At 41.9% G+C, this 18,155-nt stretch overlaps 1 protein-coding gene across 1 annotated transcript; it reads right to left on the reverse strand.

Annotated features, from left to right (window-relative positions):
- Positions 1-383: 383 nt before the first annotated feature.
- Positions 384-17,044, reverse strand: LOC138584320 (zinc fingers and homeoboxes protein 1-like). Its single transcript, XM_069656519.1, has 8 exons — positions 16,940-17,044; positions 11,863-12,187; positions 11,275-11,735; positions 10,857-11,060; positions 10,427-10,642; positions 8,722-8,883; positions 7,323-8,537; positions 384-6,106 (listed from the first exon to the last, which is right to left on the reverse strand). The coding sequence occupies exons 2-8, from the start codon at positions 12,068-12,070 to the stop codon at positions 5,828-5,830; spliced, it is 2,745 nt and encodes a 914-aa protein (XP_069512620.1). The 5' UTR covers positions 12,071-12,187; positions 16,940-17,044; the 3' UTR covers positions 384-5,827.
- Positions 17,045-18,155: the final 1,111 nt, after the last annotated feature.

Consider the following 18,155-nt stretch of genomic DNA (forward strand, 5'->3'; position numbering starts at 1 on the left):
GAACCTTGCTTTCGCTGAAATCGAGCATCGTCATTCACTGGCATTCACCTGAGGCTGCCTTCTTGCACACGTGGGGGAGGGGCTACGCGGTCACTCTAACTACTGTCAGCCAATCTAAGGTCTTACCTTTGAACAGCAAAACAGCTTGTTCGTTTCAGGAGGAAGGAGAGGCTCAGAAAAATAATTACATTTAAATATGTACATAATTTTTAAAACAAAACTAACTTTAACAACGTGCTTCAAAAACACATTAGAACAATAGAACATTGATTGCAAAGCTAAAATATGTCCCCTGTAAGTGCATCACCTAAAAGAAATCATTAATCAGTAATGACTAGCAACACTACCTCATATCCCATTTATTCAAAGCAAAACACGGCAAATGTTGATCAAAATTTATTGGGTTTTTGTCCTCAAACAAGTATAAAATAGAACTCTTTTCTAAATCAAGCCAAAGCCTCGATAACAGCTGGGATTTTAAATTAACATTGCACAAAGTGTCTGCCTCACAGCGGGAAGCTACGAGCTGATGAAGGAACTGAAAGCTTTCTAAAGCAAGCGTGCAGAGGCAAACGCACACACATACAGAGTTTAATTAATCAATTAAAAAAGTTCAGACACTCTCAGTGTTTAACACATTTCAGATGTACAGGCAGAGTGAAGAAATAACTTAATGTAGATGGAAATGTCACCTCTGTAGACACAGATTAACACTGATCTGAACCTTTTTGGGTTATTAAAGTGATAATCTTGAAGATTTTCATGTAAATAAATGTCTGTTAAGTCACTCTCTCACAATGGTGATTGAGCCTATAGCCCACTGATTAAAGCGTTTGCATTTGTAGTATATAGTATTATTACAGACTGGGTGTCTGGTGCGACTTTTGCGGAAAAAATCACAAGCGGCGCCCAGTTAGTGACGCGTTTTCCATCAGCCAGCAGTGGTTGGTCTGCCAGAGAGGGTAGGCGGAGCTAAGCGGCTGCTTTTCAGGTCTCTGCAAGTGTTGCAAGTAAACAGTAATCTACTATGGCTGAACAAACAAAGAAAAGATGGATGACTACAGATACAACTTCAAAAATAAGTGAACATCCAAAGAAAAAGAAACAAATTCGACGCTCAGATGAAGCAAACTGTCTAAAAAGGAAAGCGACCGTCAGTGAGGAAAATCAAGAGTTACAACCGGAGCCAACCGTGGACGTCACACATGCAACACTGTCTGGATATCTGGGAAGTGTGCTCCCGCAATTACCGTTAATCGCCATAGGTGCCGCCAAAGAGAACGAAACTGAGATCTTCGAGATTACCACTTTAATGTTGTAAGGCGAAACATCATGTTTCCCTGCATCCTCATGGAGATGTACTCAGTGAGGCGTTGCTGTTTATGGAGGATTTTTACAGGACTAAGATCGAAGCTATTTTTAAACAACATTTTAAATTGGCACCGTAAATCTGTTGTCTTTAATGAAAAAATACTCGACCAGTCCTTGTAGCGTATACAGTTAGATTGTTGTATTCTTCTTACAGTATCTGTGTCTACAGAACCAACCTTAACTTAACACACGAGCTGAGAGGTCATCATTCAGTAACACAGGTCTGGTAGTAAGAGTTGAACTGAAGCGGGAACAAGGAGAAAACTGTTACAAGCAAAGCAACCTAAAAACTTTCAGCAAGTGAAAATAAGATCAGAAACACCAGAAAATGAAAATTCTACTGTAAATGAGTAAAAAAACATTTAAAGTACAGTATATTACAATTCTAACAGGGTGTATTTTTTGCCCAAAAAAGATGGCTGCCGTACTGTGAAAGCCTTTGAATCAATGATTGCTGTAAGAAATATTCACAGACTACCTGTCTAAATACAGAAAACGAGTGAGGACTATAGCAGGAGGTTAGCGCAGGATACAGATATGACATATGTGCACAACAAGACACCAGGTTAACTACTCAGGTCACAATGTTAGCTCTTAGCTCTACTGCACAGGGTTAACTGGGATACATGGTGACTGTTGGATACAAAATCAAAACTCAGGGAGAGGACACGGCACATCGGCAAGCTGTTGGAACTATTGTAAAGCATGTTTGTATTAAGATGTTACTGCTGTTATTAGACAGTTGCTGGATATCGAAGCAGATTTTGTTTCATAGATCGAGCAGTACATCTCTTTCAGGCGTAAAGTCAACTGTGAGCAACCGTGTTTCTCTATATTTTCTGTTTTCTGTTACATTTAATGTGTTGTTGCTGGTCACGGAGCTTCAAATTCTGACACATTATTAGCAAGAAACAGGACATTTTCCCAGTGCTTCAAAGACATCAGTCAAAGTGCGTGTCTTCTCCTTTGAGTTCTGATTCTATATGTTTTGCAAAGTACCAAAAAGCCACTTGGGCAACACTAGCTGAGCTCTAAAACTGATTCTATTTAAAAAACACTACTCTATTGTACATATTTGATTTCTGGAAAGAGTTGTAATGACACAGTTTTCATAGATAGAAACATATAAAACCATTCAAAAACAGACTATAGTAAAGAAAGAGCACACTGTAAAAGACTGTGGGCTGGATACTTGGGGGGTGGGGGGAGGTTTAAGCCTAACCCAGGCCATAAAACAAACTAAATATGGACAGCCGCTGTGTAGCATGTGCTGAAATTAGCACATGAAGTAAAATGAATTAAATAGTGGTCACCATTGGATGTTCAAAACTTGGTGATTACAAAATTCAGAAGAGAGGAAAGCTAGTTGAAGTAAGTCTGTGTAAGCTGACAGCGACGAGGCTTATAAAGATGTTTCCTGGAAAACCATTTTAAAAAATACAGAAACAGGTCCATGTTGAAAAGTAACTGCTATTATTAAAGCTACACAAAGAATTAATCCCAGATTAGGCTTCCTCTCTGCCAAGTATACCAGCCCAAAGATTGTATGTACAAAATGAGCAGTTGTTCGTCTTGGTTATTGCATGCAGTATTAGACAAAGGTATACCTTAACATTTTGAACTTGCTATTTTTCTTGCCCAAGCACTTGTCACATGACAACAAAATCTATCAACAAAATGTATCAAGGTTTCAGCCCTGCTTCACTTGCTAGCTAGCTACGTTAGCTAACAGCTAGCAGACATCATTTGCTTCAAAGACACTCATTTAAATGCTCCTTTGACAGCTAAAGGTGCCGACATTTATTGTGACAAGTGCCTGGTGAAAAAATTACAATACAATTCGTAACACCAAGGTATCAGTTTAAGGACTTAGAACAGAAGTTGTTAACTTCAGAGTATCTAGGCATCTTTTAGCGTCAGCAGAAAGCAGAGCTCAGTCATGCATCACAACTTAGTTTGAACAAGCCTCCCATAAGAAAAGCCTTACAGAGTGTGATTTCCAAAGCATGGACAAACTGTCTCTCATCATCTTCTGTCCAGAGACGGTGAGCTTCTGTTCAAACAAGCATACGAGCCGTTTAGGCACAAAGGTTTATCTGCAAAGCTTCATCAAAGTGTCTCCCCTGTTTGTGTAGAACTGTAAATGAGAAAGTTTCCAGTTTGTTGTCCGGTCAGTTCACTGCAGTAAAGTGTGAAGCGCACAGTAAGAACGAGGAGCGTTTTTGGTAGATCTCCCACCACAGAGGGGAAGCTGTTCTGTTTCTTCAGGCATCACAACAATTCCTTTCACAAGTGAAAGTGAATTTTCCAAAAATGTCTGTTTGAATTTTGTGAACAGTTGCAGGGTTTTGAAGATGTTCCAGCCCTGACTGTCTGAGAACCAACAGGACACTTTTGACTTTTACAGAAACATGTCTTGAGAAGTGCACATTAAGAGTCTAGGCATTCATTTTACAAACATGGACTAGAGAACAGGGGTAAGGGGAGTGAAACAGGGGTATGTGGGAGCAGAGACGGAGAGACAGGAGACACTTCCCACAGTTTAAAGCAACAATACAAAACAAAACAAATATAACGCATGTGCATTTTCGAAAGGAGAAAAGATTAAAAAACACGGCTCAAAATGTGCAATTTAGCGAAAGAAAGCGCTGCATGATTGTTCTACCTTTTCTTTGAGCCTTACAAACATCCAACTCGGAAACAACACGTATTATTAGAAAAGAGAATAAACTGATTCCTCCACAGAGGATAAAAAAGGCAAAATACTGGTTTAGTTTGTGTTAATACAAAAGAGATTTGGTCTCTCAGAGCCATTTCATGGTATAATAAGAGATTAAGGTGCCTAATCAGGATTTAGTCCACTACGTACACACGTGGACAAAGTGCAACTTTTTAAAAGTTTAGTTTAGGTGCTTCATGTTTTTCTTTTGAAATACTGTTTAACAGTCTTCCTTAAGACCCAAAACGATTCATGGGCCTCGTTTTGACGAAAGCAGGTGAGCCCCAATCTAAAGGCAAGGTGTCGATGATTTGGTGATGACTGTAAGTGTTGTAAAGGTGATAACTTTCTATAAATGTACTCAGGTGCTGCAGCTGGTTTTGGGGAAAACTCTGCGTTTCTGCATCTCCATTTATTAATGCAGTCAATCCATTCTTTCTGTTTTCTATTGTACTTCAGTGGACCAAGATGTCTGCCTCATAGTGAGCATTATGACGTTCACGAACTGTGCCTGTGCCTCAAACTGGAGACAACACATTCAACTTTGGGACAACAGCCTCGTACTGTTTCAAAAGGTCGTAACAGCACATGATGTGTTCTATCAAAAGGTGAGAAATCAGTTTAAAAACATTAATAGCAGTGCATATTAAACACATACTGTGGCGTTTCTCCATCGGATCCATAGGATAAAAGTCTAAAATACTAACAACACTAATAAAACAAGAAGCCACTATAGAAGGAAGACTTGAGTGGACATCCTGGGTTCTTTAAAAGCATCACGGCATTGGCATTCATTCAACATTAAAGTATTTAATGTGTCTCATGTCGTACAGGCCTTCATCTCAACAGATAAAAGCCTGACTTTTAGTGTCATTATTTTAAATTATCTGTATCAGCTCAAACAACCTGCTGATTCAAATCAGGTCCTGGCGATGATCTTGGGGAAAAAAGATGCTCTAAAGCAGCTCCACAAAAAGATGTGCGGCAGTTTCATTGGGGTCATTGCTCAGGAGTGACATCCGGCTGTGAAACATTTTAAAGCACCTTTGTAAACACATCAGGTAAGTCCTTTTTTGGGGGCAGATCAGGGGTAAAACATTCATAACACTGGAGATAGAAGTTTGAAATTAGGCCTGTGCTCATAGCAGAATAACAAACACTCTCTCTGAAGCAAATGCAGCATAAATGTGGAAATACATCTCTTTTACAGGATTCACCTAAACAAGCGAGGAGTGCAAATGTAAAAAGGGGCATGGCAACACAAAAACTCTCTTTCACAACAGTCAGAATTCATCTGTTGCTTTCAAAGAAAGATGCATGGACACGTCTTTTGGGCAAATGCTTTCAGCTTCATCTTCAGATCAGGGTGAAGATTGCACTTCATGGTATTCCTTTTGACAAAATATTGTGTAACTGTAGCTTTTTAAGCGTAATCAAAGTTTGGGGTGCCACTAAAGATTTGCAGGGTTTGCTAAAAACTTCTTCTTCGCCATGATTTTGTCTAAACTGTTACACATTACTTACAGTTAATAGGCTAAAGCTAATAGTCCAACAGTTAGTGTCATGTAGACGCCGCATGAGAAATAGTTTGAAAAAACAGTGAATAACTGTAGCAAATGAGTACACATGCGAATCAGTGGCAAAAAGACTTGGCTTAGCTAACTGTCTTCCAGCATTGATCGTATCAGTATTTCTCTTGTAACATTCTCTAATGTTTCACTTTGCGTCTCACAATCATTAATCCTCAGAGACCGACAAGGACTTCCGGACGCTACGTGACGGCTCCCAAACCTCGCTGTCGTCCGTATCGTCCCCGTCCTCCTCCTCGTCTCCTTCATCGTCGTCCTCGTCTCCCAGCCCCGCGCCGGCCTGCTCCTCTGTGGCCGTCGACGTCTCTCCCCGCATCTCCTCTCCCTCTCCTCCCTCCTCTCCCTCAGCTCTGCCCGCAGCCTGCTCCTCGAAAGGATCCGACCCCGTCTCCAAGCGCCGCTGCACCTCGGCGAACCACTCCCTCACCTCGTGACAGAGAGAAAAACAGTTTAGAAACCCTGTAGTGGACACCGCGGTCATGTCGTTTGTGATTTTGGGGGATTTCTACTAAAATGTTTTAAACAAAATGAGTTGAAGCGATTGAAATGGAAACATCAGGCTGGAGGCATATCGACTTGAAGCGGAGAATTTATTATGGTTGAATCACTTCCTGTTATTGGCACCTGGGTGTGGTTTCACCTTTATTTTACCTGTTGAGTTGGCTGGTGGGAGTTCAGACAATGAGGGTGAGTTAGGCTCAGACATTTTCTGTTGCTTTTTTGTATTGGAATTCGGTTGTCAGTCTTAAGTTTAATAAACAGTTTGACACATCTAGATTTTGGATTGTTTCTGTGTTTGGACGCGTCCCAGTAACGAGCCCACTTTGCCTCCAGCAGCAAACATCAAAGTCCCTTCAAGAAGGAAAACAAAGACAGAAAGTGGCAGAAAACTTGCTTAAAATATACGAGAATGTATTTGTGATCCTGTGAAGGCCTGCATTTATATTGTTATTTAAACATCTTAACCCATTATATATCAGAGACATGATGTATGAGGCAGGGGTCATGATCAAAGTAAAGTCTTTTCAATGAATAAAACCATTAAAACTTCAAAAAACACGCAGTTCGAGGTTTCTCCTGCATGTTAACTTGCTCTTATGCTGCATTCACATGGATTCAGGAAGACGGACACCTTTGGACGGCACGGGAAAAGCAAACAAACGCTCCGACAGAACGGCAAAACACAACACGGATGACGAGATGTTGCTATGGTGATGTTGAATAAACTATATAATCAATACATTTATTTCTTGTCATCATTTTATGTAATTATTTCTACAATTTGTAGCTATAAATGCAGCTTTCTCATTGTATTCTATTGCAAACAAAATTGTTTCCCTCAAAATGTGAGGTCATTCATTTCCAATGTGGATAGTGAAAGGAGAACTGCACTTGGTGTATCCCTTGTTTATCTTCGTCAGCTTTTCGTGTGATGTCTCTGTAGGATTGTGAACGCAGCATTAGCCTCCTACACGTGGGTACAAGGTACTTGTTTCCACTAGCCTCTTAAATCACGACGCTTTAAGGAATATCTTTTAAAATTTTTTTACAATAGAAGCTATGGAAACGGGGCCCTTTTGTTGATAATAACAGGAAACAATAAAACATGCTGACGTTTTCTCAAAATAAAATAATATCACTACCTGTTCATAGCTCATGTTGGTCTTGGTGACGAGCTCATCCAGGTCTTGCTCATTGAGAAAACGGTACTTCAGGTAGTACTCTTTCAGGATCTCCCTCCCCGTCTTGACTTTCTTCGCCGGGGGAGCTCTGTCGACATCGGTGCTGAAGGAGGCGGACCTCCTCGGCTGCTTTCTGGTTCGAGAACGCCCCCAACCACGATTTCGGCCACGTCTTTTTCGACCGCCGCTGCTTCCCATTTTATTGCCTCCTCCGCCATTTGGCCCTTCGACGTTTCCGCTTTGGTACTGGAAGAACCATTTCAGGTTACTGTTCTTACACGAGTACCGAGAATCCCCGAACCAGCTGACGATGTAGGACCGAGGGAGGCCGCTCTCCTCCGCCAGCTGGTCGTACTCCTCCGCTGTGGGCCACTGGTTCCGCACAAAGGCACTTTTCAGAATGTGGAGCTGCTCCGGAGTCTTTTTAGTCTTATCTCTCATGTCTCTGTTGCTGCTGGTGGTGGGCAGCTGCTTACTGCGACTGCCAGGGGGAGTTTGACTCCCTCTACGAGACGATGATGCAGACGGAGAGGAAGAGCTGGCTCCTTCTCCTGCTTTTGCTCCATCCGTCTCCATTTTTCCTCCCTCTGAAGAATCCGGGGAGGAAGTACTGACGGATGGCATCTTCCGTCTCTCCGTGAACCAGGCATCAATCTCCCTCCGTGTCAGTTTAGTCTCTGTCCTCAGGCGGCTCAGTTCTTCGTCTGACGGAGTGCTGCACTTCTCAAAACTTTCCTCCAGCACCACCAGCTGCTCCGGAGTCTTCTCCTTAAACTTCTGTAGGGTAAAATCTGGGAACGGGTTCCACGTTTTTGGCCGAGTCTCTTTCTCCTTCACAGGAGGAGTGCGAGGAGGGTGGGGAGATGTGGGGGTCTCGTCGCTGGAGTCAATAACAATTGTGGTGGTGGAACTGCTGCTACAGCCGCCGCTTCCTCTGCCCCCTCCGTCATGGAAAACGATGACATGGCTGTTCTTGGAGTTGCGCTGGTTGTACCTGGTGTCACTGAACCACTTCTTGATCTCTCCCTTAGTCAGGTTGGTGAGCTTCATCAGCCGGGCGATTTCTGCATCAGTGACAAAGTGGTTCTTCAGGTAGCTGGCTTTCAGCTCGGCCAGCTGCTCTTTGGATTTCTTCGGCCGCAAACCAAACGTGTCCGCACTGAGGGCAGAGTTCTCCTTAGAAACAAAGCAGAGAGTTATACATTAAACTAGAGTTTCTGCAGCGCTTCTCTTCACCCGCAGTTACAAAATACCTTGAGGGGAAAAGACAAAATGACTATTATGTGACATACAATATACATAAAACTGATACAGACGCCATGTGGTAATATAAGGCAGCAACAACTGCTGCTTTCCCCACCTGTGGAGAAAGAGACGGAGGCTGGACTGTGGTGGCCCGCTTCAGCTCGTTAGTCAGGGTGGGCTGGCAGGAAACTCTGCTGGAGCTCTGGGACTGGCTGGGCAGGCCAGCCACTGTCAGAGTGATGGGACTGGTCACTGGAAGGTTCCCCCCCGGGCCGACCTACACAGAGACCGAAAATAATGACACACAGGAGGATGTGTGAGATTAAGACAAACAGGGATGTATTTAACTGCCTGGGCAAACTGTTAGAAAGGGTTTGCACCGCTGTGATATAGTCATGCATTAGATTTATGGTTTTCTTTTCCTTTCTAATCTATTTTGTAAAAATTAGACTGAACAGAGACCAAAACCAACATAAATGAAGGGTTTGGTAGATCATAGTTGGAATACATAACTGATAAGCTATCCAGTTGCATGGATTACAATAAGTGCTTAAGTGTTTGTGATGCTTTACTGTGCAGGATTGTAAGACTATGATTCATTTATTTATCTATATAATTCTATTTTATGTTTCTCTGTTTATGATGCGTCACACGGCCTTCCCCTGTTTCTTTTTTGTTTGTTGTTTTTCTGTTACTGTTGGGTTATCTTTGTATTGTTTGTATCATGTGTACCGGTCTGCGTATTCGCTAGTGTGTTTGTGATCGCATTCTGCACAGAGGGAAGTGCAGATCTTTGACCCCGTCTGATGGAGATGTTATTTCCCGCTATGTTTCTTTTATGTGTCACATAAGCCTCCCTTTTGTTATCTGTACATCAGAAAAAATATTGAAAAAGACTAACTAAAATTATTAATCTGGTTTGGCATTTCTGATTTGGGGACCTTGTATGTATGACCTGGTTAAAAAAAAATCATTATGCAGTTTTGAAACTGTCTAATGACGAATACTCACAATATTCACAAAATCAATGCTAAAGCACGACTGGAAGACAATCAGAGACAGCATGGATTAATTAAAGATGCCTTTTGTTTCTGCGATCTTGTATCTGGGTAAGATACCGCCTCATCTTCTTGGCTTTTCTAAAGCAAATGTTTAAAATAAAACTGTTTGCCAGTAAAAAAGACATTAGCAGATTGGTTTAATGTGATGCATGAAATCTTTGTAATGGAAAAATGAACATTCACTTTGAGACTCTAGAGTGACACATTTGGGAAAGGATGGATTGAGTTTATTAACCCATTATGAACAGATTTCAGGTTAAGACATTCAGGGGGGAATTCACTCAGAATGAATTGCAGCTGCTCATTTGCACCAGCTATCTGCTCCGCAACTAAGCAACTAAAGACAGTGGAGCATATCTGCTTTGATATCAGTGACTTCATGGACAGCAGTATCCTCTGTATGGGATACTTACTGCCTTAAATCAGTTCAATATATTTGAAGCAAAGGGACAGACATAGAACAGGCAGGATAACTCAAAGTCATGTCCATGTACAATCAAAGTCAATCCAATAGTTTTAAATCAAATCAAGTTAAAAACAATTCTAGCTAAATTAAATAAAAGTCTCTTAAATTCTAGCAATGCTGAGCTCGCTTCAGTCTAATCCTTTCAAATGAGAGCTGCTAAAACAAAGCAGGCAATCTAAGATGATAGTTTTCAAACTGAAACATGTCACAGTCCTAAGTTGATTGGATTCAAGGCAAGTTGAGGTCAGAGCCCCACTTTGCGAAAAAACAGCCTGTTTTCTTTCCTTACCTACCTGTGTGAACACCAGGCCGGGCTGACCCACTATCTGGCAGGTCTGTAGGATGGACTGCAGGCCGTTGGCAGCAGCTGACAGTTGGTGAGCAGGTATGACGGTGATGGTCTGAGGCACCGTGTGTACCGTGCCATTAAACTGTTTCCTCCTGGCCTCCTCCACCTCCTCTGGAGTCCAGCTTACTCCGTGCTTCAGCCGCTGGGCTGAGAACCACACCTGGGTGTAGATCAAGTACATTTGATTCCAGCGTTATCAAAGTAAAACATATGTCAGACTTTCAGAAATGAAGATCAAGGTGGCTTTTCACTTGATAAAATGAAGAGGATGCGTCTACTTTTGGAGGCATCATATTTTTTGACGGACAGCCATGAAAACAAAACATAGCAAAGTAGAGGTAGTCCACCCAAAACATGAACCAACTTTCCTCTACCTTGATCTGCTCCTCTGTGAACTGTGTCTGTGCTGCCAGCCCGCTGATCTCGGCCATAGAGGGGTAAGGAAACTTCTTGTATGTGTTGCCCAGCAGGGGGTTGGTGTCCATAGCAGCGCTGTAGGAGGGGATGCTGCTGAGGGGAATCAGTAGCTGAGGCTGAGCTGCTGCTGCACTCTGCTGGGCCTGGAAAGCGGATAGAACCTGAAAAAAAGGAAAGGCAGGGAGAAGATAAGAAAGGTCTGCACTGATAATGCTGCAGAGAGGTAAAGGTGAAACTCTGTTCTCCAGCAGCCCATTATCTAGCAGTTTTAAGCTTTCCAAGCTGGAGCTGAGTCTGAAAACATACATTAATATTTACAGATAGGAGTGTTGTTACACTCATTCTTAAACCCCTTGTATTATCAAGACTGCCTACCTGTGCCAGGCCTGCAGGCAGCACTGTGGGGTTTAAAGAGGATGATTTCCTCTGCTGCTCTGAGGACGGGCTGACCAGCAAGCCTCCCCCGAGCTTCATGGAGTCGTGCAGCAGCATCTCCACAGGCGTCATCGGCCCCAGAGGCGCTTCGATGGGCTCCTGCTCTCCTCCCACCTCTCCCTCGCCGCCCCCTCCAAAGCCCTCCACCCCCTCGTCAGCTGATTTCAGGGACACGGCAATCCTCTTGGGTTCAGATTTAGTCTTCATCCTCATGATGGGGGTCTTGCTGAGAGAGATGGCAGCAACCGCGGCAGAGTCTGCGCCCCCCTCCTCGGGTGTATCACACTGTGTTTCCTGGGTGGGCTGGTCGCTGCTCGGATCCTCAGGAGGGTTTGTAGCATTGCGCTTCAGTGCAGGACCAAGGACTTCGCTGTCTTCTACGGTGGAGACACTGGGCTCATCTATGACAAGAATAAAAACATTCAATACAGATTTACAGAACATTTACGGACATGTCTTTGTATATTTCAGCCTACAAAAGTGTCAGAGCCATCTACCCATAGAAAAATGTGCCTCGAGGAACCCTACCTGTGTCCGGAGGTGTAGGCACAACCACTACTGCCTGATCCAACTCCTCTGCAGTCGGCCCCTCCTCTGCTCCCTCCTTGACCTTTCCCTCCTCCTCCTCTGCCTCCTCCTCCTTTGTCCTCTCTGTTTTCTCCTCTGCCTCTTCCTGCTCCACCACATCGGAGGGCAGCACCATGCAAGGTGTGGTCGATTTCCTGCGGCTTGACATTGTCAAACTCAACGCTGTTTACTTCTGCTTTGAGTAAAGATGATCTGGGACAGCTGGGTCGAGGCTCACATGTTAGGTGGTTGTGTTCACATGGTAGAGTCCTTGAATTCTGTTTTTCTGGTGGAGGAAACACAAGAAATATCATGCAAAAAGAGTAAACTATAAAATCTGTTAGAATGTTTGATTCTCAGACACCTTTCTCATTAATTGGCCTTTGTGGCTCCTTCAGTGTAATCAAAGGTATTGAAAGTAGCTTCACAACTGTAAGGAGTGTCCTTTCAGCAGATATTGAGATACCTTAAGAATTTGTTAGTTATTTAGACAATGGAAGCTCTGGTACTTTGTGACTGCAAACTTTTACAAGACAAAAAATATATTAAAGCCACTTTAAGAGTATAATCTCTTAGACTTTCTTGTACATAAATGTCTGTTAAGTCACTATCTATTGCCGAATGAGGTAACACAATGGCGATTGAGCCTATGGCCCACTGATGAAAGCCTTTGCATTTACAGTATATAGTATTATTATGGACTGGATGTCTGTGGCAAAATTCGCAGAAAATATAACAAGCAGCGCCCAGTTAGTGACGCGTTCTCCATCACCCAGCAGTGGGTGGTCTGCCAGAGAGGGTAGGCGGAGCTAAACGGCTGCATTCCTGGACTTTGCAAGCATTGCCAGTAAACAGTAATCTACTATGGCTGAACAAACAAAGAAAAGGTCGATGACTACAGACACAACTTCAAAAATAAGTGAAAATCCAAAGAAAAAGAAACAAATTCGACGCTCAGATGAAGGCAAACAGTCTAAAAAGGAAAGCGACCGTCAGCAAGGAAAATGAAGAATTACAACCGTAACAAAGGGAGCCAACTGTAGACCTAGACATCCGGTTAAATTGGGAAGTGTACTACTGCAATGACCTTTTATTAAAGGTGCCACCAAAGAGAACACATCCGAAATCTTCGAGAATGAATCTTTAAGGAGCTTTCATTTTGTGTCAATCTTGGCAGTCCCCGTGGACAAAGCGGTACATCTTTTTGCTGATCCTTTCCTGTACATACGTAAGTAGTGTTCTTTTCCAAAATGAAAAAATTCCCCAGTTGTCTTTTTGCTGTGAAATGCATCACTCAGCGTTAAATGTAAATAGAGGCACTCTGTCAGCTTCGTCTGAACTTGTTTTCATTCAGCATGATGGCAAACATTAACATTAACATAACCTATTAACATTTGCAATTTTATTTAAGATTGCAAATGTTGATTAAGAATGAAAGATTAAGATTTAAGATTTAGCGTTTATCACCAAAAACAGTACAATACAAATTATGGCAAATAGACATATTCACATTAACTGTCAATGCAATTTACTGTGTTTAAATGTTGTGCAATCTATTGGTCGAAAAATCGTGGAAAATCTTTTAATTACTCTAATAATCAAATATTTAAAAAAAATAAAAAATTGCTGGTTCCTTTTTAAAAAAAAAAGTATTCTACTTCATTATTATATTAAACATGTGAATAAAATTAACTATCTTTGAATTGTTGGTATTAACTGAAGATGACCCCTTGGATTTTGGGTCATTGTCATGGGCCTTTTCCTCCTTTATTTTACATTGTGCACACTTAGTTGCTCTAATAATCATTAAATGCAGCCATATTTCAAGTTTTTATTTCTGACAACTGAATTTAGTAAAATCCTAACACGATATGATTCCATATGAAAGACACAAACTACAGTACTGAATAGTCTAGCACCCCTGCATTCACCTATCTCCCATTCCACTTAATTCCTAACACATTCAAGTGTAACAACGGTAGACCCACATACAGTCAGTTTACTGTACTGCCAAACTCACCACCAGAGAAATTCAAGCAACACCCGACCATAATTTAGATTGCCTCAACTACATTTGGCACGCTTTGCTTGGCTACAGCAAATATTTGACTACCATTCTCATTAGGTTCTTTGTTTGTTATTTGTTAACCCGACGTGGCATGTCATAGTTTATCTTGATGGTTACTGTTTCATTATGAAAAGTTCATTCACTGTGATAGAGATGTTGTAGATTTGTAATTGTAATGTCCACTTCCGAGATACCAATGCAAATGCTTGGGGCCAATTGTGACTAACAGTGAGTTACTGCTGGTAAAGTGTTTTAAAGTTGTAATGGCGGCATCTATGGCGATAAACAGTCATTTTTTCACCGACGGTCACTTTCCTCTTTAGATTGTTTGACTTCATCTGAGCATCAAATTTGTTTCTTTTTCTTTTTGTCCATGGGCCAGACCAGATATCGGTACCATCTGAGTGGGCAAAATTTGCCTATCCTAAATTGTCTATAGGGTTAATATAAGTAAATTAAAATATGATAGCCTTTCTATAAGAGCAGCTTTTCATATTTTGTGAGCATTTTCTTATTTTCCCCTATTTGTGCCTTTGCACCATTTGCAACAAGCACAGAAACAGCCAATATCATATTAACAGTGATGTAATCTTGAACCTAAGGCAACAAAACATTAATAAAAGTTAATAAACAGTAATTAAAGCAATGTGTTTGAATGTGGACACACATTATGTTGTTTTGAAATGAAAAAAATGCTGTTTAAATAAGTACTATAGGGTGAAGTGGGACATTAAGTTTAATAAAATGTATGGATATACTAACACCCTACATACTAAAAATCAACACTGAGCTCATCATAAGCAAAGTCCCAGAGAAAGAAGGAAGCTGGTTGTGGAGCAGGTACGCCGACAAGAAGATGTTGTAAGGTGTACTAAGGCTGTGGATCAGGCTAAGCGGGGACAGTGGATGAACTGAGAGAATGTAGAGAAGAGGAAGCTCAGCTGGAGGGACCTGTGGAGTATGGAGGATAGTCAGCCAGTGGCTCTGGCATGCCAGAGCTAACTGTAGAGCCTCCCCGAGGTGTCGTGGGCCTAACTTGACAGAACACCGGTGAAGGGGGATTCACCCACTTGATAACCCTGTTGTGCTGCTTCTCGCTGCCCATCTATCTTTGTTTGAGTTGTGGGGCTGTTAAAAGCCATGTGGTAGGGTAGGTAGTATCGGCTTGGGGTTAGGTTTACCCTCTACCCTTGCCTAAATCCCCCATCTTCCTGACTCTCTCTTCTCTCCTCTCCTCCCTATGAAAGTAAGGGAGTAGGGGGAGGTAGAGCTTACAGCCTGATACGGCGGAGGTAAGCGTTAGCCCCAGACAGGGCACCTCAGCCTTGCTCTGCCTTCCCTGTCTTCTTTCTAAGACACCTCTCTCTACAAACTCTTCTCTCTATCCTTCTCTCTCTCTATTTGTGTGTTTAAAACATTATTGTATTATCAGCGTTGTCAATACCTGGAGCACGTATTAACAGAGCCTGGGTCTGTTGAAGTTGGCAATGCTGCTTGGGTTGCGGTGACGACTAAGGGCCATGTGGTAGGTATAGTATGTATAGTAGTAAGTATAAGTATTGGGATGAGGGCACAAGGGGAGGGCTCACTGAGCACTTATCATTAGGGTACAAGTATCTTGTTTTTCAAATTCAGAGCGAGCCTAGCTAGTGAATGCTGTGAATAGGGCAGCTGATGGGCAGTATATTTGGATGGCCTGCAACAAACACTACATGTGTTAACTATGAAAGTAATTCAATAAGCAATAAAAATGGTCAAACAAATGTGCTTTTTTTTTTACTTTTAAGCAAAATATTTTGGCTCTACACAAATTAAATAAAGTATTCAGAAAAAAATTAATGATTTGTGAAAAAGTGTCCATAATTAGAAAATACATTGCACTGATTCACACCTGTAAATCTGCCGAAGGTAGCCAAAATATCTGTGGATTAGTTATTGTTACTTCAAACAGAACTGAGGAGCTTATTACAAGTATCTAGCCAGCAGTCCAGGGAGAGGATACAAAGAAAGAAAGATGATTTCAAGTGAAGGCACAGCAGTCCATTACTTTAAGAGGTGATAACCACTAATAAGCTGCCAGTCAGCAAGGTCTATCCTATTAAAACATGATCTAGGGATGTATAGCAATTAAAAAATCATAACTAGAATTTGCCCACCCAGATGGTACCAATATGTTGAATCTTGGGTCTTCGCCCATGGATTATTCGGATTTTCACTTTTTTTTAAGTTGTATCTGTAGTCAACGATCTTTTCTTTGTTCAGCCATGGAAGATTACTGTTTACTCGCAACACTTGCAATCACATTTTGTGATGGAAAACGCGTCAGTAAGTTGGCGCCACTTGTGATTTTTTCCCACGAAAGCAGACACCAAGTCCGTAATAGGCTTTCATCAGTGGGCCACAGGCTCAATCACCATTGTGTTACCTCATTCGGCAAAAGATAGTGAGTTAGTGATAGTGACATGTATTAAGATTATTACTTTAAACATCCACAGGACAAGATCAACAAAGAGATAAGAGGCACAGCTTTACCCACAGGGGGCGCCAAAATCAACACAAACAGAAAGTTCCTCACAGTAGCTTTAAGTGGATTGCAAATTGTTAATGTTTATTGAAGGAGGGACAAAACTCATTTATCAACAAAAACACTTTGGTCCATCGTTTGAATGTGCCATATTTAGCTATATCGGCTTTTTTATTTATTTATCTGCAGCCCATTTCAGGTTGAATGTGTGTTAACAATAACGTTGACTGTATACAGCATGCTGCTGCTAGACTGCCATCGTGGGATCATTTGCATTACCAGTTAGCATCTTTATAATTATTTGGAGGCGTGAGCTAGCTAATTAAAGTTAAAGGATTAAATTATAACCAAACTAAATCTAGCCTTTAGCATGCTTTGAGGTGGCCCATCTAGCCGGTGTTAGCCGGGCAGTCATAATTATTGATGATGTCTGGCGGTAAACTTACTGGAACTACTGAAACGTGCACTGTGCTGCTACCAGGCTGTCGAGACGAGGCGAGGAGTGATTTCCTGCAGCCTTCAGGTTTAGTCCTGTGGGATCTGTGGATGTCTCCCCGTCCCCCGGCTCACCATCAGCCCCAGTCTGGACGGGACCGCGGTGGAGTTAACGTTATTTGGGGCTCGCGGGTCTCCCAAAGCCGGTGGAGGGAGGCAGGCAGACAGACAGACAGACGGACCGGTCTGACGGCTACGGCCCCAGTCTGCAGATGCTGAAAACACCGGACATCTCCCTCCTCGTTGGAGCAGGTTCTTTCATGCCCAGGTCGAGTCTGTGTAAAAGTTGTATACTCAATAACGCCGTTGTTACGTTCATAACGTGAGCGTTGGTGCTGTAAAGTTGCTGACCTAATTCTCTGATATTTTTTAACGGCTGATTTTTTTGATGATCGAACGGCGTCATCATTCAATGTGATACGTCATGACGTCATTCCTCGGCGACTGTCTGTGCTCTGAATTATTCGTAAAATTAGCAGATTTACAATTGTTTTTACCAATACGTTGTACTCTTTGTGAACAGGGGTTAGCTATTGACTGTCCAATAAAAAAGTGGGGAATTAAACTTTGTTTTAAAGTGAGCTGTAAACTAATATGCTTCCCGACCGGGCTGGCTGCCAATGTGTCCTTACATGACCTCTCAGGGCAGCATGAGAAGCTACTTAAGGACAACACTGACTCTGCAAAGATTCCTTATCCTTATTATTCGTTATGGGCACCTTATCTTGTCCTGCTTTTTATACCCATCTTTTATTTCAACTACCTGCACATTATTTATTTACGGCAATGTATCTTGTTTATGATAGGCTGCTGTAGAAAGCGCTTATTATATATTAATACCTGTGCGAAAATCGTAGCCAGCTCAGTTTGTAGATCAATATGATTTCAAAGTAAATTATCATTGGTTGAAAATCATCTACTCATGAGATAAACAAAGACCAGAAGACATCTTGTATTATAAGGGTGTAAATACCAATAGCAGCTAGAGAGAACAGGACTGACTATACTGAGCCATAGACAAGGGATCAGTCTAGGGCTGCAAGTACACTGGGATTTTCACATACTGAAATATTGATGAATGTACAGGGCAACTCCAATTATTTAGTATCACACTTCCATCAAAGTTCAAAATTCAAAAAAGTGCCAAAATTCATGCAGCAAAAGGAC

The sequence above is a fragment of the Semicossyphus pulcher genome, unplaced genomic scaffold (genome assembly GCF_022749685.1).
Source record: "Semicossyphus pulcher isolate SPU_LCO1_2020_fin unplaced genomic scaffold, fSemPul1.0.p SCAF_9, whole genome shotgun sequence".
In the NCBI taxonomy this organism is placed as follows: Eukaryota; Metazoa; Chordata; class Actinopteri; order Labriformes; family Labridae; genus Semicossyphus; species Semicossyphus pulcher.